Genomic DNA, 21022 nt, shown 5'->3' with positions numbered 1-21022 from the left:
GCATTGTCTCCGATGCAACAGGATGATAACAGTCCTGATGGAACCTGTCCTTGGAGTTGCCCGTAATAGAGGAGGTAGACGTATGAGGTACTCTTACAGCATCACAGAGTGGCTGTAGGCAGCAGTGCACTGTTAAAACAAAAAGGAAGTTGACATTAGAATTTCCTTGTTGTCTTTAAAATTTTTTGTACTGTAAAGTTCATAGCTTTATTAAGAAAATTTCAGTGCCCAGAGAAATACAGAAAAATCTTAAGGCAGTAGAATTTGTTAGAATTGATCATATTATACTCAAATCATTACCTTTTGGAGCTTCCCACTTTATTCCTACTGGAACACAAAATGGGAGAGGTCCTCAGCAGAGGTCCGGTTTCTTGACTGTGCATCATTAAAACCTCTTCAGGGGCGCCTGGATGGCTCAGTCGTTAAGCGTCTACCTTCGGCTCAGGGTGTGATCCTGGCGTTGTGGGATGGAGCCCCGCATCAGGCTCCTCTGCTATGAGTCTGCTTCTTCCTCTCCCACTCCCCCTGCTTGTGTTCCCTCTCTCGCTAGCTGTCTCTCTCTCCGTCAAGTAAATAAATAAAATCTTTAAAAAATAAATAAATAAATAAAACCTCTTCATTAATACCCCTCCAAAAAAGACTAGTTTTAGAAATCCTTGAAGATAAACATTTAAAATACATTTAAAACACATCTAAACATTTAAAATACATCTGATAAACATTTAAAATACATCTAAAATGATCTTTTAAAAAATTAACCACTTTTCAGGTGTCATCTGGATATCTGGCTCTTAATTTTGGCTGGTGGTCTCATGGTTGTGGGATTGAGCCCCATATTGAACTCAGCATGGAGTCGGCATGGGATTCTCTCTCTCCCTCCCCCCCATTCACATGTGTGCACGCTCGCTCACTCTCAGATAAATAAAATCTTTTTTTTTTTTAAAGATTTTATTTGACAGAGCGAGAGAGCACAAGCGGGGGGAACTGCAGAGGGAGAGGGAGAAGCAGGCTCCCCGCCGAGCAAGGAGCCCGACGTGGGGCTTGATTCCAGGACCCTGGGATCATGACCTGAGCCGAAGGCAGACGCCTAACCATCTGAGCCACCCAGGCGTCCCTCTCAGATCAATAAAATCTTTAAAAAACACCAATCCTAACCACTTTTTTTCATCGTCATCCTGCTTATCAATGGTTTTAGTATCCATACTCATACTGCCCAGTGCAACTGGGAATATACCATTGATGCCCAGGTCTTGGTGAAGATATTGAAACTGTTAGATGTATACTGTTTTTCATTACTTCCCAGGCCATTATTTTTAAATGCTGTTAAACATTTTATGTTGTATTATTAAATTGGGCCAGAACAGATTGCATTTTATGAAAGGGTACTCAAATATCTACATTGGTCTTTTGCTGATAGTTTTTGTAAGTATTAGAAGCAGCAAATCTCCATGTTGTTAAGGGTCAACTCTAGTTTTAAAAGTGAATGAAGATTAAAGCTGGCATTAGGGATGAACCTAAAAGGGTGTTCTAGATTGTATATAGTAAGACTTTATGATTTAGGCACAACTATTCAGATTGACTTTTGTACCGAGTTAAAAAATATTTCAGAGATGAAAAAAATATTCGAATCATTATATAAATTTTGGGTTGTTTCCCCTTGTTTTCATTTGAGATAATTTATTATATCATACATTATTTCATTAAGGCATTTTTGAAAAAATATGGAGTCACTTTTTTTGGCTGATACTCTGTGTGTGAAATACGTCTAAAACGAAACTGCTTCATTTCCGCTCACTAGGCCTTCTTAAAACTTCCTTTCTGTTAAAGCCCCAGTTCTTCAAGATACTGCAGACTCAAAACTTTAACTCTTCCCTTTCATGTCATCTGTTTCTGCCTTTTGGAATTCTCCCCAACTCAGATGTCCCTCCTCAGTTATTTATTCAACAAAATTTAAGTGGGTTTTTTTGTTTGGTTTGGTTATTTTTTTTGGCCAACAATTTAAATGGGTGATGGAGATAAAGACAGGATTTATACCCCTTGTGTCCGCATCTCCTCCTAACACTTTTTAAAGCTTAAATAAGATGCAGCTGTACGTAGTGTTTGGAGTTCTTACAGTGTGGTCAGACAAGACATGTGCAGTGTGAAAATAAGCTGTGAGATAAGCAGGTATCATTATATACAAAGTGGACCCTTGCAGGAATACTCAGCTTTGACCAGAGGGTCCTAGGTGAAGAGAACTATAAGTTCCAGGAGCTCTAGGGGGCAGGAAGGAAGAATCAACCTACTTATCTGGACAAGAGTCATGAGAGATGAGGCTGAAAAAGTAAGCAAAATTTGGGGCTAGCCTTCTACATCCTACCAAGGAGTTTGAATTTCACCCTAAAAACAGTATGGAGCCAATATAAGGTTTTAATCAAGGAATACCACAATCAAATTTATTTTTATGAAATAATTACTCTGACCAGTTCATACAGAATTGACTGGGGAGTCATTCTTAAAACTTCAGTCAATTTCCTCACATGCTTTTCTGTGTTTCATTGCTCATAGTAGAAAGGAAGGCATTTCTCAAAAAGGAGTGTAAATACCGGGAATGTAGACCCTTCACTCAGTAACAAAAGAGGTTTAAGTTGAAGGCAGTAGGGAATTGGCAAAAGTTAAATCTATGTTTTGGAAATCTGATATTGCTGCTTTTAAAACTACTCAGGTTTGCATGGCATTCTTGGGTAGTTAAGAACTGCATAAAGGCAGGTTGGTGATGGTCAAATCACAGACTGCACATGCCCGGGCTCCGCAGTGTAGTTGGGCTCTGCCTTTGTTCAAATAGTACTGTGGTCGTCTTGAATAGGCTGGCTAAAGGAGGCAAGAAGTGTGGCTTTTTATTGGGCAGAGGAGAATGAAGCGGGTGAGGCAACTGCATTTATGTTAATTATTTTAAAAAAGTAATTATACCTCAGAAGGATTAAAATAAAATTATTTGATTGATTAGATTTGTTGTAGAGTTCCCCTTTATCCACGGTTTTGCTTTCCACAGTCAAGTATGGTCCTGAAGCAAATGATCCTCCTCTTGATACATTTCCAGAAGAAGGTCTGTGGTAGCCAATGCTGTTTCACAGTGTCTCTGTCATTCGCCTCACAGGTGAATGGGTGAAGAGAGCACAGTGCAAGAAGATATTTTGAGAGAGAGACCACATTCACATAATTTTTATTACAATATAGTGTTACAATTGTTTTATTTTATTGCTATTCTTAATCTCTTACTGTGCCTAATCTGTAAATTATACTTCATCATAGGTATGTATGTACAGAAAAAGCAGTATATATAGGTTTCAGTACCAAATGTGGTTTTAGGCATCCACTGGGGGTGTTGGAATGTATCCCATATTGTACTTTGTAGCCCACACTGGTTTTTTAAAACCACGTTAAGACATAATTTGTGTACACCTGAAACTAACATAACATTGCCAACTATACTTCAAATTTAAAAAATCACTATACAATTAAAAAATTCACTGAACTATACTTCAGATAAAATACCATACCATGCACTCATTTTAAGGTACACAGATTCAGTGCTGTTTAGCATACTAACAGAATTACACAGTCGTCACCACAGTCAACTTTAGAACATTTTCATCACCCTGGAAATAAACCTGACCCCATTAGCAGTGATTCCCCATTTCCTCTCTGAACTTCCCTAGCTGACCATTAATCTTTCTATAAATTTGCTATCCTGGATATTTCATATAAACGGAATCTTAAAATAAATGTCGGTTTTTTAAAAAAACATTTATACTTAGCATAATGTTTTTACATTTCATCCATGCTGTAGCATACATGAGTGTTTAAGTTAGTTTTTTTGTAGAATGATACTACATTCTATGATGAATTACATGTTTTGTGCATTCGTCAATTAGTTGATGAACATTTAGGCTCTGGAGCTATTAGGAACATTGCTGCTGTAAATATTCATGTGCAGGATTTTTCATTTATCTTGGTATATATGTAGGAGTCAAACTGCTATTTAACTTTTTGAAGAACTGCCAGACTGTTTTCCAAAGCAGCTGTATCATTTACATTCCCACCAGCAGTATATAATGGTTAGAATTCCTCCACATCTTTCATCTCATCATTAATACTTGAAATTTGTCTCTTTTAAATTATAGCATGCTGGTGAGTGTGAAGTGGTTATAGCATTGTGGTTTTGATTTGCATTTCCTTCGTGGTATTGAGTATCTTTTCATGTGCTTATTGGCCACTTATCTTCTTTGGAGAAATGTCGGCTCAGATCTTATTCCCATTTTAAAATTGGGTTTTTTTTATCATTATTATTACTAAGTTGAAATAGTTCTTTGTATATACTAGATACAACGCTTGTATGGGATGCATGATTTGAAAATATTTGCTCCCATTCTATGGATTGACCATACTGTTTTTAGAACACTGGCTATATCAGACAGTAGTATATTTTAGTGTCTAGGGGAAAACAAATTTTCCCCACTTTTTCACTGTATGAAATTTTTTTGGCTTAGAAGGTAGACTTAGATAGTCCTTAATGACATTTTAAAAGTGCGTATGCTTATCAACTCTTGTTTAAAAAGTAGTATGAGATACCTTATAATTATGGCTATGATCTAAAAAGAAGTTTTTTGTTAATGATTTTAAATTGTGATTTTACCCTCAGGTTTTATTTGCTACTAGTGTTAAAGGTAAAATTGTAACTTGTATTGTCCTAGAACTTTTCTACACTATATTCAAAATCTCTTTGCAAGCATTTCAGTCCCACTTGTGTTCCCCTGAAGCATTTCTACAGCAGTGTCCTTTCCCTGATTAGCTTTCTCCCTTATGTGAATAGCTGTCTAAATTTTAAGTTCCAGAACTTTTAAAACTTAAAATCCTTGCATTTTTGTTAGGGTTTGTTTGTTTTTTTTAAAATCCTAACATTTTTATTGCCTGCAAAGTAGAGTACCATTCTTTGTCTTCATCCCATGTACCAGTTTTGTTCTAACCAGCTGACATTGAGTTACAGAGTACCTAAAAGAAACTGCTTGAGGGCAAGATTTCTGATTATTTGCTATTGTAAGAACATTGTTCTTACTGGAGTTGGTCTAGGGTGGTAGAAATAGGGCTGGGCTAAAATGGGCCCCAAGAGTCTGGGATGATTATCTGTGGGGCCATTTTCCCTGGGGCCATCCCATTACCTTAATAGTCTGCTTCTTACTGTTCTGGATTGTGTTTGAATTCTTCAAAGGGTTTGGTAAACCTATCAGTCATTCTTACAAGGTTTATGCTCAAGTGTATATAATGTACGTATTGTGTTTTATGTATATCTGTGATGTACTGCGCCAGTTTTATTAGCATTAATTTAAGGTGACCTCATTACTCAGTGAGAAACAGAGCAAATATGCATTATTAAGCCCATCCCAAACAAATGATTTCCCAGTGAAAGCTTTATAATACAGTACTACTCTGTGATTTAAATTATGGGGAAACTTTTGTTCTTTAAAAAAATATCAGTATGTTATGTCTTGGGTTTTTTTAAAAACAAAACTTCTTTCTGGTATGACAATATAAAATACTTTAAAAATTAAAAATATTTAGTAATAATTGCCATGAGTATAGTGCTGAACTTGAAACACAATTTCCAAATTAACTCTGACAAATTTTACCTACATAAGCAAAATTGTGTTTGTCTTTTAAATTCTTCAACTTCCTTGGGGCACCTGGGTGGCAGAGTTGGTTAAGTGTCTGACTCTTGGTTTCAACTCAGGTCATGATTTCGGGGTCATGAGAGTGAGCCCTGCATGCGGCTCCAAACTCAGTGCAGAGTCTGCTTAAGATTCTTTACGCCTTTCCCTCTTCGCCTCCCCTCTACACACACACACACACACGCACGCACGCACACACACACACGCACTCTTTCTCAAATAAATCTTTAAAAAAATAAATTTCTTCTTTAAATATTCTTATAAGAGTATGTCTCCTTTTTAAATGTTCCTTGGGTCTTGATTGTAGCCACTCTTCTACCCTTTTTAGGTCACATACTCTTGCCCCATTAAGAATTTGAAAGGTAGGAGCCCTGTACTAAGAGAAATACGCATGTACACACAGCTCTGCACAAAATTCTTTAGGTTCCCAAATCATCTATAACCACCTCTGATCCCAGATTGCCACTGGTGTTGAAAATTTCCCATCAAAAACTGAAAATACCAGTGTTTTCTGGGCTCAGTACCTTTGAAAGAACCCAGGATAAGTTTAATTAGCTGCAGCTACTTCATTTCAGTCTTTGAATAGTGTACTCTCTCCCCTCCAATCCATATTCAAAAATAATAAATAGCACTGTCTAGCTATACAAGTACAGTTTGACTTTCAAATTTGTATTATTTACAGATTACATCAGATATATTTTAAAACATTGAACAGGATGAGAATATATAAAATCACACATGATTAGAAGTAGCATATATGTTAAAATTGTTATTAAGATAAGGATCATTAATGGAATAAGGGGATTTTGTTTGTGATAATTAATTGAAATAGGAGATAACCAAAATTAAGATGCTAGCATGAAACAAATCAGAAAATACAGTCACATCTCATTTAATATGTTGGCTGTTACCTTTTGATTAACCATGTTCTCTGGTTAACTGGGAAATAACCAGGAAACTATTTGGATGACAGTCCTTCTTTAAGGTTCTAAAAATACATCAATATGCTTTCTTGTCTCAGAGAATTTTAACCATTACCCATCCTTTCAACTTGGGGCTTGAACTCAGGACCCTGAGATTAAGACCTGAACTGAGATCAGGAGTCAGACAATTAACCAGTTAGTCCACCAAGGCACCCCCCCCTTTTAAAACATTTAGATTCCTCGAGGTCATCTTTATGAACATACATAAACAGAATATTGAACTGCATATCTAACAATCCTGAGGTTACTTCCTTATAATCCATACTTTTGTCTTTCTCTCCCTCTCTCTCTCTCTCTTTTTTTTTTTTTTTTTTTTTTTTTTTTTGGTTAAGTATGTTTATTTAATTGTCAGAGAGAGAGTACAAGCATTTGGGGGTGCGGTAGGTAGAGGCAGAGGTAGAAGCAGGCTTCCCATTGAGCAAGGAGCCCAATGTGGCACTCAATCCCAAGACCCTGGGATCATGGTCTGAGCTAAAGGCAGATGTTTAACCAACTGAGCCACCCAGGTTTCCCTTTGGTGTTTCTCCTGAAAGCATATAGCTAAAGTATGATTAAGGTTACATTCCCCCCCCCCCCCAGGGGCGCCTGAGTGGCGCAGTCGTTAAGCGTCTGCCTTCGGTTCAGGGCGTGACCCCGGCGTTAGGGTATCGAGCCCCACATCAGGCTCCTCCGCTATGAGCCTGCTTCTTCCTCTCCCACTCCCCCTGCTTGTGTTCCCACTCTCGCTGGCTGTCTCTCTCTGTCACATACATACATACATACATACATACATAAATCTTAAAAAAAAAAAAAAAGTTACATTCCCCCGTGTCAGTTTTACATAAGTCATCACCGTAGGGGACATAAGCTTAGGATCTAGACGGTGCTATTCAATAGAACTTCGTACAGCAATGGAAATGTTTTATATTTGCACTTTCTTGTAGTATACCCACTATCCAGATATCTATTGAGCTCTTGAAATGTGATCTGTGTGACAGGAACGGAATTTTAATTTAATCTGTATTTAAATAGCCATATGGAGCTTGTGGCTACTATATTAGAATAATGTAGATCCTCATTCTGCAAACTTATTAACTTATGTAATCTTGGGTAAATTAGTTAACCTCCCTACAAATTAAGATTAGTATATACTTTTTAGGAAAGTTACATTTCCATTGGTTAGTGTTATAAAGCATTTAGCATAATGCCTGGCATGTAGAGTAAGAGTGCAATAAATATTAGACATTATTATGCAAATATCAAGGAAGGGAATACAAAGATGGGAAAAATGTAATTCCCATGCATAAGACAGTTAGTTGGCATTTCAAATGGGCCTTGCCAAAAAGTTTCAACAGTAAGGAGCTTTGATGTGGTGGACACGGTCTGAACAGAGGCAGGGCAGCTGGGGTGCTTGTCCAGGCAGAGAGGCTGCTTTTTAATTTTTATTTTATTAATAGAATCTGTTCCATATCTGCATGGTAGAAATTTCAGAGTCTCTAAGTACAAAAAGCTAGGTTCCACTCTTAAAGTTCTAATTTATATTACTTATCAAATTCTGTTTTAGCCATCTAAATATATTTTGATTCTGGTTACAAAAAAATAAATAGGAAAGTTTTAAATTTTTAGGTCCTATATTTAGTGCTTTATATATTGTCTCATTTAATTTTCGAACATAACCCTTTGTACTCCAAGCCTATAAGCCATTATCTGAAACCCCTGAGGTCAGATCTATCTATCTATCTATCTATCTATCTTAGATTTTATTTATTTGAGAGAGTATGAGTGGGGCGGGGTGGGGGGTGAGGGGGAGGTCCCCGATGCTGACAGGACCCTGGGATCATGACCTGAGCCAAAGGCAGATGCTTAACCAACTGAACCATGCAGGCGACCCCAGATCTGTTTTGAATTCTAAGTTTTTCCGATTTTAGATAATTTAGGATATATAACTTCCAGAGAAGTGTTACTATTCCACGAATGAAACACACTTATATTAAATAGAATAAATAGAGATCCACGTCAGTTCAGATCATATCTTCCTACAAATGGATTGTGAGATTAGATTTTGACATCAAAGAAATTATGGCTATTTTCCGTTTTCTAAGATTTCTGAAATGTGGAATTCCCTGTAATTCCTTCTGTTTATGTGTATTCTCCATATTTGTGTAGCTGTTATTGGTAGAAACTCTATACACAGGTTTGTCTACTACCATTTCTCATGTACTATCATTGCCACATAATAAAAGGGCTGGTCTTGACTGAGAGCTTGCTGAGCTTGCCTTTAATGTTATTTCTCTTGTTCTATGCATGGTTTTCATGACTACTCTGACCCCTCACTTCCTTTAGTGCTAACTGCCATACTCTGTAATTTAAACAGCACCAAGTGCCCAGTGAATATTTCTTGAATGAATGACTCCATCCACAGATACTCTGAAAGCTTTATTTTTCATAGCCCCTCACATGTTATGAGGTTTTTCTAGCACAATAGGGTGAAAGGCAGGACAGGGGCAGTAGTTTGTATAAGTTACTCTATGTCTGGTTTCATGATTTTCTATCGTCAAAATAGGGTACACAAGAAAACCGTTACATTGTTAATGTGGGAATGATCAGTGGGGTCAGTAGTGTGTGATGTACTTATATGGATGTATGGACATTCGTTGATGCTTAATTTTCTTCCTAGATTTACTGTAAAAACATTTTGCTTTCTTTCCTTTTCTGTACTTACTAGAATGCTGCTCCCTACTTTTGTCTAGTGGAAAGGCCTTTCTTATAGGAATTGGGAGAATTGGGTCAGGCTCCAAAATTGCTGGTACTACCTGGGTCACAGTGGGAAGGCAGTTTGTTTCGGGGTCTTGATATCCTGATATCAAAAAGGTTGTTTATTGAGGGGGCACCTGGGTGACTCAGTTTAGCGTCCAGATCTCGTTTTTGGCTTGGGTTGTGATCTCGGGTTTGTGGGCTTGCACTCAGTGGGGAGTCTGCCTGGGATTCTCTCTCTCCCCCACCCCTCACCCCTCCCCTGGCTCACGTGCTCTTGCCCTCTTGCATGCACGTGCAAGCACTCTCTCCCTCAAATATAAATAGATCCTTTTTTTTTTTTTTAAAGTTTGTGTTTTCAGAAGGTAAAAGTTGAGCTGAGTGAAATTTCAAGGTGGCAAAGTTTTCATTGGCATTCGATTGTCACCTTTGAGCGCTTAACCTACTTTCTAGGCTTCCTTCTTGCCCAGCGGTGCTCTCAGGCATAAAGAAGTTGCCCCAGCTGTGGCACCTACTTTCTCTACACTGGTCCATTGTCCAGAAATAGTACTCCTTTCACTCTGGATTCCTGTTCCCTTAGTTCTGTGGCTGTCAGCTGAAGTAGGTACTAGGAAAAAATCAGTCTGGAAATTACAGATAATATGGGGAAGAGATTTGGTGCAGCATAGCGTTCCCTATCTCTGCGTGTCTTTCACTGAGGATTTTGCCTCACTGTTAAAGTTAAATAAACCTCAGAGGACAGTTTTGCCTTTCCAGATTTCCCTGGTTTATCTCTTATCCCTTTCTCCTTAGCTTAGTCCTCTCTCCTAAAGTCTTACAACCCTTTTACTTGCCCTGATGCCCACCGCTGCCCTATTGTTTGTTTTCTCAGAGGCTGGAATTCAGCAGATCCTTAGTCTGCACTTCTGCCTCTGATGAGGTCTTGTCCTTGCAGATCCACCTCTGGAGTCGCTTGCTTTGAATAGAACTCGGTAAATCAGAACATGGGGGGTGAGGTCACTTCTTCTAAGCAAACACCCCATCCTTTCTCAGTTTGGTATTTGATATTGGCTGACAGTGTAAAGGTATGTCAACAGGGGGGCTCTCAAATTTTTTCCTCAGCCAAAATATTAGACAAGAGAGTCAAACTTAGAGAGTGCTACAGGAAGCCGTAGCAGAGTGTTAAGAACATGGCACCTAAATGGTTCTTTCCAGCTGGACAAAACTAAAGATAGTGACGGTGAAACTAACAGCCCAGATCTCTATCCGAACATTGTCACTGGAACTGATCTTGCTGTCACTGGAACTGATCTTACGAGAAGGTTTTTTAGACCAGTTCATACTAAGGTTTTATCTTAACTGATTTAATTCCCTGCCTAGAGAATAGAGCCTTCTGTGCTCACAGAAAGTGTGGTGCTGATAACAGAGGATTATGGATTATGGCTTCTGGAGCTGTAGTCCTCAGAGCTGGAAAAGAGACCCAAGACAGTATGCAAAGGGATGTTTATAATTGAAAGCAAGACTGGGAGTCTGAGGAAAGAAATCACACCTAGATTCCTGTTTTATGACTTAGGACAAAAACAGCAGGATTTCATTTTGTCAACATTCTCCTCTACAAGCCACTGTAATGAAACCCTTTTGTGGTTTGTTCTGTATTTATTGTTTGTCAGTCATGAAATACTTCCTAATGCAACAGAATCTCTGGCTTATAATTCATTAAATATTTATAATATTTTTATAACATTTATTAAATAATGTATTTAATTAACCTGATTGTACCATTGGACATTTAGATGACAGCGCAACTATTGCTTTGCAGGGTTTTGTTTTGTTTTTTTAAGATTTTATTTATTTGAGAGAGAGAGCGTGAGCACATGCATGGCTAGAGGGAGGGGCTGAGGGAGAGGGAGAAGCAGACTCCCTGCTGAGTGGGGAGCCTGACTCAAGGCTCGGTCTCAGGACCCCAAGATCATGACTTGAGCCGATGGCAGACGCTTAACCTACTGAGCCACCCAGGCATCCCATGTTGCTTTGCAGTTTAAAGGGAACTTGAAATTATGTGCTAAAAATAAATTAGTCTTTAGGTAAGACTGTGTTGGGTATCTGGAATGTAAAGGAAAGGCTGGACTCTTGTTTAAAACATACTCTCTCTGTGTGCTAACTTGTTTCACTAACCTCACCAGACAGAACGGATTATTTTGCAGCAATCAGAACTGTCTTTGCTGCCACAGCTGTCCCAAGAGTACCAGCCAAGTGTCTCCTTAGTATCCTGGGAGCCCCAGATGACCCCTCACATGAGCTCACAAAATATTTCCCTCATTTTCCTCTCTTTCTCTTCCACCCCTTTGGTAGTCACTGCATTGTCAGTTGAGGCCAGGGCCTCCTCACCAAGGCTGTTAGTTCCCCCAGGGCACACTGGTACGTGGGCCAGTGGTGTCCTGGAGTTTCTCAGCATGAACCTGTAAACTGCCGAAGTGGTAGCACTATATTCTTAGAAGAAGTGTTCTGGGAGGCATGCTTTACTCTATCACGTGCTTGTGCTTCACAGACTCCTGAAAAGCCATTCTGTCAGCTCCTTCATACTGCCACATTTCTCCATAGAGCCAAGTAGGAATCTCTGGAAATAATGCGGTTGGGAACTAATATCGGAAGCATACTTTGCTGATGGTAATTTCCTTCTAATGCCTGGCAAAATCTCTTCTCCCTGTATTTTCAGGACCAAAACCCAAGCAACCAACCAAGCAAACTTCATGTAAAACCAATCACCACTTCATGAGACATGCTTAGAAATCTGAGTCCCACTGTAGGTTGGATTTAGAATCCTGAGTGCCTTTATTTAAAGATACTAAAGTGGTTATCAGTAGATTGCAGGGGTTTCTAGAAAATCAATTCTGTCATGTTGTTCTCACACCCACTCACCTTACTTCCCACTCACCAGATTCCAGAACCTCGCCTGGTAGTGACCATGGAGCACAACACAGCTCTGGATGTTTAGGGAAACCAGACTTTTATCCGTTGGTTGTAACTATCCCAGTGTGGCTTAATTTTACTCATTCATATATAATCTCATTCGTATATGGAAGGGAAAGCTGAATAACTTAGCACATCCACTTTTGAGAGGAAAGGACACTTACTAATATTTATATCATAATAATTAGAATAATAGATTCTAAACATGAGCTGTAATATAAATTAATTTACCGTGTTTGCCTAGTTATTTCTAAAACTGTATGTTTCAATTATTACTATTTTTCTTATCTTTTAAAAAAATCTTTTTTTCTTGGAACAGTTGATTCATGGGTTTATGCTGTATGATTAGTATTCATTTCTAATCATAACATGATTTTTTGTTCTTGTCCCTACCAGCTAGAAATATTTTTATTTTATTTTCACACAGATGCAGAGTTTGCAGGGTGGTACAGAAGCCATAGCCCGATTGGATCAGTTAGAAGCTGATTATTATGATCTGCAGCTTCAGTTGTATGAAGTACAGTTTGAAATCCTGAAGTGTGAAGAGTTACTATTGACAGCACAATTGGAAAGCATCAAAAGACTTATATCGGGTACGGTGTGCATTCAAGCACGTAAATCCAGAATAAATCGAATACATAAAATATATATGTATTTGTCAGCTATGTCTCTTGAAACTGTTGAGACTAAAAAAGTCTTAACATAAAACTTGTTAGAGGAGCTCCTAAACTCAAGTCATTAAGTAGACTCAGCAGTGCAACTATGTTATTACTTACGTAAAATGCTCACTTTGTTAGGTTGTTTCAGCCAGAAAAATTTCGAATTTTAGGGAAGATACTTAACATTTTTTGAGCACTTAAGAGTATCCCAGACACTGCTAAGCACTTTCTACACACACTCACCCTAGAAAGGTGTATTTCCCAATAATCACTATTTACAGAGAAGGCAAGAGGTCATGAGTTCAAGCCCCATGCTGGGTGTAGAGCTTACTGAAAGAAAAAAAAGAAAAGAAAACACCTTCGTACAAGGATCAAACTGAGTCTTAATTTTAAAAAAGGTGGGGGGGGTTGCCTGAGGTTGCAGAGCCAATAAGTGGATTAGAACCTTGTTCTTTCTGGCTCCATAGCCCATGCCCTTAACCACTACCCCTTGTTGCTGTCCTGTTCTAGAAAAGCGAGATGAAGTGGTTTACTATGACACTTACGAAAGCATGGAGGCCATGCTGGAGAAGGAGGAGATGGCAGTGTCCGTGCACTTACAGAGGGAAGAGCTACAGAAACTTCAGCAGAAAGCACGCCAGCTGGAAGCAAGACGTGGACGGGTTTCAGCCAAGAAAGCCTACCTCAGAAATAAAAAGGTACAATAGGTATTTATTGAATAGACAGCCTGAATTTTAGATCTTGCTTTTAGTCATTACTTAGTCCTTGACCCATATCTAATAATTCTAACCTGGTTTGTCACTAATGCTTGCACGTTTTAAAACTAAGAGTTACCTCTTCTCAACACTCAGGCCATTAACATTTTGTAGTTTTCCGAGAGCTGCCCTGTTAAACACATTAGAACAGCCAGTGATCAGGCCTGTTCACCGGTGGGGGCACCCTGAAGGTGACTCTGCTGAAGGGCATGACTGCAGGAGCCCATGTAATGCAATTCCTGGGTCCTTATTATTTAAGGAGGCCAGTGCTGTTCTACAATGAAGTCTTGCTTCTGACCTCACTCTTGAAGGAATTAATATATTGATCTAAATCTGAGGTAGAGAAAGTCACCCCTGGAGAATCTGCCCGTTTATACCAGCAGCCTCAGATCTGCTGCAACCCATCACATCACACAGAATCGGGGGCTCTCAGTGGTCTTGTCCTCTCCCATCCTTATTTATCCCCATTCCTCCAAGCCTACCACCTAGGGTGACAGGTCTGCAGGGAGAAGAAGTAATGACAAAAGGTGGCTGGAAAGAGAGGAAACTAGAAACACTAAGTCCTAAAAAGAAAGATAAAAAGATCAACGGTATGATACAAAAGATAAAAACACACCTCTCCATGTAACATTGTCCTATAATTCTTGTCTCTATGTCAACACGCCCACAGTCACAGGGTGCTTGGTTTATCCAGCATGCACAATAGAATTGCATACCCAAGGGTAGTTCTGACTAAGTAAATCGTGTCCTGCCTCCCCTCTTGAAAAAACAAAGATGGTCTCTGTCTGTGCCATGAGGACTTGAAGTCTATGCTTTGTGTTTGGACTTTTTAAGAAAAATAGAAACAACATTATTCTTTATGCATTTTTATCTTCTTTAATGATACCACGAGTCAAATGAGATCATAATCTTTTGCCTGAAGTCAAGAAAGCTCCAAAAATCAAAAGGGTTCTCATACTTGGTTGGGTTACAAACACAGACCTGAGCTGAGAGGGAAGTTGTCCATTTCATAGTCCCACTTACGTGGACTATTCATATATTTCATTGCAAAAATGTTAGTATTATTTATAGGGCGCTGTTTCACATCCTGCTAGAGTTAACTGGGTAGTGTATATGCAATATACCACCTTTCTAAAATCTGAAAATAAGGGACTTGGGACCTATATTCTTACTTTGTAATCAAGGGGACTAAGGCTCCTGGTAGTTTAAATCACCCAAGGAAAAGCAGCTAGTTATGGTGCAGAGGTGGGATTCTTTCTGAGGTCTGTGTGATTTAGAAGCCCGAGTCATTGTATCACTATTAAAGGTTACTTAAAACATAAAATACTACCTTCGTTATCCCCTGGAGACTGCCCTGAGCAGTTTAATTTTAGGATCTGTACTTGTTAGGCAATAGAGCCAACCCAGTGTTGGTGAAAAAGACAAAAAAGTTGCTTTACAATGTGGTTCACTGGCTTAAAAGGTCATTCATTATGTCACTTTCTCTGGTTAGAAGAGTGATCTTTTGGTACAGTTTTGAGAGTGTTGGAAACTAATGGCCATCTTTTTACCTGGAGGACTTCTCTAGGAAGACCGAGGGAAAAGGAAGTTGTAGCATGGTGCCACGAAAATGTTGCCAGATGATAGTGCATTGTTTTGTAAAGAGGCATGTATTTCCTAGTTTATTACGTTTTTATTTTCATGTGATTAGAATAATCATTCTGACTTTTTTATCTTTAAGATCTCTTTTCACTCATTCAGTCTCTGACCATAAGCTACAGATTCTTACTACTATTTAAGCCACTCCAGGCAAAATCATGTTCTTTACCCCATCAGAGTTTAGAATACAGACTTTCAGCCAAGAGTTGTATATCCTTTTTTTTCAGACTAAAGAGTACAGTAAGACTTAGAATCTTTTGGCCACAGACTTCAGAGCTTAAAGAGAGCTTTGAGATTATCTAAGGACACCCTCTTCTACTCTCTCTGGTTGTATCCCTCCCCATCAAAAAAAAAAAAAAAAAAGGATTTCTACAGAAGTTAATACTTTTAAAGATCCTCATGATTTGGTTTCTGCTGCTTTAGTACTCCAGATGAAAAACCAGAGGCGGCCTACTTGGTATTTTGCTATGTAGGTACATGTTAAGATTAAAATTAAAAGCAATAAAATAAACTCTGGTGTGGTGTTCCGAGTCATTCAGGTTTCATTTATATTAAAACACATTTTATGTATTTATAGGAAATTTGTATTGCAAAACACAATGAAAAGTTCCAGCAGCGCCTTCGGAGTGAAGATGAATATAGAACCCATCACACAGTACAACTAGTAAGTTTGGACTTGGGGAGACTTAGAAGAAAACTTCGATTTTTACATGTCTCAGAGTGAATAAGATTTATAGAGAATAAGAAAATGTGAATAACTAGATGTTAGCATTAATTCTATGTATATAGGAATGTATGTAGTTCAGCATGTGTGCATATATATATGTTCATTATTATTCAGAATCGTTTCAGACAAATTGAGTAGACTATAGGGACAGTTCCCATTTACCTCCACACACGCACAGCTTCTTCTACCAACCGCTGTGTGTCGTACCTTTGTTACAGTCAATGAATCAATGTTGATACATCGTTATCACCCAAAGTCCATAGTTCAGAGTTCATTGTTGGTGCTGTGTGTTCTCTTGGTTTTAGCAAATGTATAGTGATATGAATCCACCGTTACAATAACATACAGAACATTTTCACCACCCTGTGAATGTACTGTTTGTACCACTGATCTTTTTACTGTCTCCACAGTTTTGCCTTTTCTGGAATGTTTAATTGAAATCATACAGTATGTAGCCTTTTCAGATGACATAACTTAGTAATATGCATTTAAGATTACTCCATCCATTTTCTTTTTCTTTCTTTTTTTTTCCTCCATGCATTTTCATGGCTTGATAGTTTATTTCTTTTTAGTGCCGGGTAATATTCCACTGTCTGGGTACACCACAGTTTATTTATCGATTCACCTACTGAGACATGTTGGTTGCTCCCAAGTTTTGGTACTTAAGAATGAAGTTGCTGTACACATTCATACAGGTTTTTGTGTGCACGTAAGTTTTCATCTCTTGGGTAAATACCAAGGAGCACAATTGCTGGATCACAAGGTAAGAGTTGATTTAATTTTCTAGGAAACTGTGAAACAGTCTTCCAGAGTGGCTGTAGCATTCTGCATTGCTACCAGCAGTGAATGAGAGTTCCTATTGCTCCACATCCTTACCAGCATTTGGTATTGTGTCAGTGTTTTTGTATTTTAGCCATTCTAATTAGGAGTGTGTTGGTATCTGATGAATATTTAGTTGGCAGTTCCCTAGTGGTGTGTGACAATGAGCATCTTTTCATAATGCTTTCTTGTCATCTGCACATCTTCTTTGCTGAGGTTATGTACAGATCTTTCGCTGGTTTTTTAATTGGGTTCTTTGTTTTCTTTTTATTGAGTTGGAAGAATTCTTTATCTATTCTGGATAACAGTCCTTTATCAGATAGGGTTTTTCAGATATTTTCTCCACATTTGTGGCTTGTCTTTCATTCTCTTGACAGCATCTCTTGCAGAACAGAATATTTTTAATTTTAATATTAATGAAGTCCAGCTTATCACTTCTTTCTTTCATGAGTTGTACTTTTGGTGCTATTAGATCTAAAAAGTCCTCTCCAAACCCAGGGTCATCTATATTTTCTCCTATGTTACATTTTGGGAGCTTTATAGTTTTACATTTAAGTTTGTGATCTGTTCTGAGTTAATGTATGTAAAGAGTATAGGGTCTGTAGCTTAACTTCTTTTTAAATCAGAATGTCTAGTTGTTCCAACACCACTTCTTTAAAAAAGAAACCACAGAAGCTGTCATTTCTCCATTGGATTGCCCTTACTCTTTTGGTAAAGATCAGTTGAGTAAGTGTATTTGGGTCTGTTTTGTACTGTGTGTTCTGTTAAATTGATCTGGGTCATTTGCTTCTCCAAAGCTAGTCAGTAACCACAAAATACGCAACTGAGATTTTTTACTAGGATTACATCATATTTATAGGTTAAGCTTCAGAATAATGGACACCTTAATACTGTATCTTTTTTTTTTTTAAGATTTATTTATGTATTTATTTGACAGAGAGAGAGCTAGAGAAAGAGGGAACACAAGCAGGGGGAGTGGGAGAGGAAGAAGCAGGCTCCCAGCGGAGGAGCCTGACGTGGGGCTCGATCCCAGAACGCCAGGATCATGCCCTGAGCCGAAGGCAGACGCTTAACGACTGAGCCACCCAGGAGCCCCTGTATCTTCTTATCTGTAAACAAGGAATTAGCTCTCCATTTATTTAGATCTTTTTTGATTTCTTCTATAAGTTTTGCAATTGGCCTCATATAGATCTTACACATATTTTATTAGATTTATACCTAAATTATTAGATTTGTGCCTAAATCTTTCCTTTTTGGGGTGGTAATGTAGATAGTTGTTAATACTAAACTTGAGTTCGTTGCTGGTACATTAGAAAGCATTTGACTTTTGTATGTCAACCTTGTATCCTGCAGCCAAGCTGTAATCCCTCACCTGTGCCAGGAGTTGTCTTTTTCTGTTGGTTCTTTCAGTTTTTTCTACATGAACAGTCTTGTGATCTGCAAATGAAGACAGGTTTATTTCTTCTATCCCAATCCGTACACCTCTTACTTACTCCTCTTTTTCTGTTAGCTCGGACTTGCAATATGATGCTAATAACTAAGAAGAAATGGTGAGAGGGGACATCTTTTTCTTTTCCTGATCGTAACAAGAAGGCTTCTGGTTTCTCACCATTAACTTCCATGCTTAGCTATAGGGTTTTTGGTAGATGTTCCTTATCAAGTTGAGGAACTTACTCTGTATTTGTGATATACTGAGATCATTAGTTCACTTTTTTAAAAAATTGCATTAGAAATTTTCTACTCCTAGCATTGCTATACCTCATTATGTCTGCAGTATATTATCCTGATAGTAGTATTTTCAGACACACGTGTCTTAGATTACTCAACCAATAATTTACATTTCATTAAATAGTAGAAATGCTGACCTGACCGTATCACTAGATATGCTTATGTAGTGTTGGTCACCCTAAAGGCCGAATGGCTTGAATTTGTCTGTATTAATCCCTTAAGCTCATTTTGGCACATGTTAGTTAAAGCTGCCCCTTACTCTTGATTTTAAACACATAAAAGTATCCAAACTACCCATAAACTATAAGATTTGTCATTCTCCAAGAAACTAGAAATAGCAAAATTAATTCTTGCACTTCTGTTTTTCATTGTGCTTTTCATAGTTCAGAAGCTGCCTTGCAAAGAGTATATAATGGGCCAGACAGACAAATAAGAATGCCTCCTATCAAATCTGTACCTGTGCTGTCCGACTGCTCTTGAGAGCCATGCTTAGATGTTGTTACTTATTTAATGCAGATTTTGGCTTTGATGAAATGCCACTACTTTGGTAGATGTAGTAACTAATTATATATTTTTTAAGATTTTTATTTATCTGACAGAGAGCACTATCAGCAGGAGCAGGAGGGAGAGGGAGAAGCAGATCCCACAGAGCAGAGAGCCAAGTGCTCCCTGGGGTCATGACCTGAGTCAGAGGCAGACACAACCGACGGAACCACCCAGGGGCCCCTAATTATTTTTTTGGAATGAGTATCAAATCCTTTCTCCATGAGTTTCTTAGGGCAAAGAAGAGTAAAAATGAAGAAACTGGTACTTGAGGGGATCTCAGAGATATATGTCATCTGCCTTATAATTCTGCCTAAAACTAGCTTTGGGTAGAATGCTAAGTGTGGGAGAATGAGCCCACTAACCATCCCCTTATCTTTCACATGCAAACTGTAGGAAAAGGCAAGCTGGCTTACATGAAAATAAATCACGGTTTTTCAAAGCTAGTTTTAAACCACCTTTATTAAAATCTCTTGGATGGTTTAAAATGCATATTCCTAGATGTTAACATTATTGTCTCAAAAATTTCTTCTGGAAGTCCTTGCAAATTAAATATTTAACTAAGACTAAGGAAGTTTATTTTAATATTTTATAGTGAGCTCTGAAACAGAATAAAGAAAATGTAAAACTACTTTTTTTTTTTAAGCTCAGAGACAAATTGAGTAAGAGAAGGAAATAGTGGTAGAGAAACTAGCCAGTTTTCCCATTAAAAAATGCATCCTTATTTTATGTAATCACACTCATAACTAACTGGTTTCACTTCAAGAAGGTACAAACAGAATACTTTTAAGCTGTGGTCTGTGGAAACTGATCAGAAGTTTTAAGATTATTTTGGTTACAGTGGCTTTTTAAAAACCATTTTTTGGCAGCTTTTTAAAATTGAGATGTATATTTTACATACAACATGGTGTAAATTTAGGATGTAGCATATTGATTTGATACATTCCTTTTGCAGTATGGTTGCCACTGCTAACATCTCTATGGTATCACATAATTACAATCCCTTGTAGCATTGAACAGTTAAGATGTAGTCTCTCAGCTAGTTTGGTGTTCGTAATAGTTTTTTCTAACAGAAGATATTTTAAAATCGAAGTGTAGTTGACCCACAGCGTTAACCTGAGTTTCAAGTGTACAACATACCGGTGCGACAGTTCGAACATCATGCTGTCCTCACTGCAGGCGCAGCTGCCGACTGTCACCACACAGCACTGTCACAGTACCACTGACTGCGTTCCCTGTGCTGTACTTTTATCCCCGTGAGTTATTCATTCCATAACTGGAAGCCTGTACCTTCCATTGCCCTCCACGCCCTTTTTCCCACCTGCCCACCTCTCTCCCCTCTGGAAACCACAAGTTTGTTCTTTGTACTGATGGGTCCGTTTCTTCCTTTTTTTGTTTGTTCGTTCGTTCATTTTGTTTCTTAATGCCTCGTATACGTGAAATCATACAGTATTTGTCTGACTTACTTCACTTCGCATAATACTCCCTAGGTCCGTTCATGTTACAGATCTCGATCTCATTGTTTTTATGGCTGAGTAATATTCCATTGTATATATCCATCCACTTATCATTTGATGGACACTTTGCTTACATATTGGCTATTGTGAATAATGCTGCAATAAAAATAGGGGTATGTATTATCTTTTTGAATTAGTGTTTTCATATTCTTTAGGTAAATGTCCGAAAGTGGAATTACTGTATGATAGGATGTTTCTATTTTTAGTTTTTTGAGCAGCCTCCATACTGTTGTCCAGTGGCTGCACCAGTTTACCCTCCTGCCAAC

General features: G+C 38.2%; 1 protein-coding gene across 1 annotated transcript in view; it reads left to right on the top strand.

Moving 5' to 3' along the window:
• JMY (junction mediating and regulatory protein, p53 cofactor) overlaps window positions 1–21022 on the top strand; it is a 95043-nt gene that overhangs the window by 57022 nt on the left and 16999 nt on the right. The window contains exons 6-8 of the mRNA XM_040622146.1: window positions 12798–12963; window positions 13540–13727; window positions 16000–16086. Of these exons, the coding sequence (XP_040478080.1) occupies window positions 12798–12963; window positions 13540–13727; window positions 16000–16086 (441 nt within the window). The remainder of the gene's footprint in view (window positions 1–12797; window positions 12964–13539; window positions 13728–15999; window positions 16087–21022) is intronic.

This window comes from Ursus maritimus, unplaced genomic scaffold (assembly GCF_017311325.1).
Source record: "Ursus maritimus isolate PB19 unplaced genomic scaffold, ASM1731132v1 scaffold_5, whole genome shotgun sequence".
Classification (NCBI taxonomy): domain Eukaryota; kingdom Metazoa; phylum Chordata; class Mammalia; order Carnivora; family Ursidae; genus Ursus; species Ursus maritimus.
Note: the sequence above shows the minus strand (reverse complement) of the source record. Positions and strands in the feature narration are given on the sequence as shown.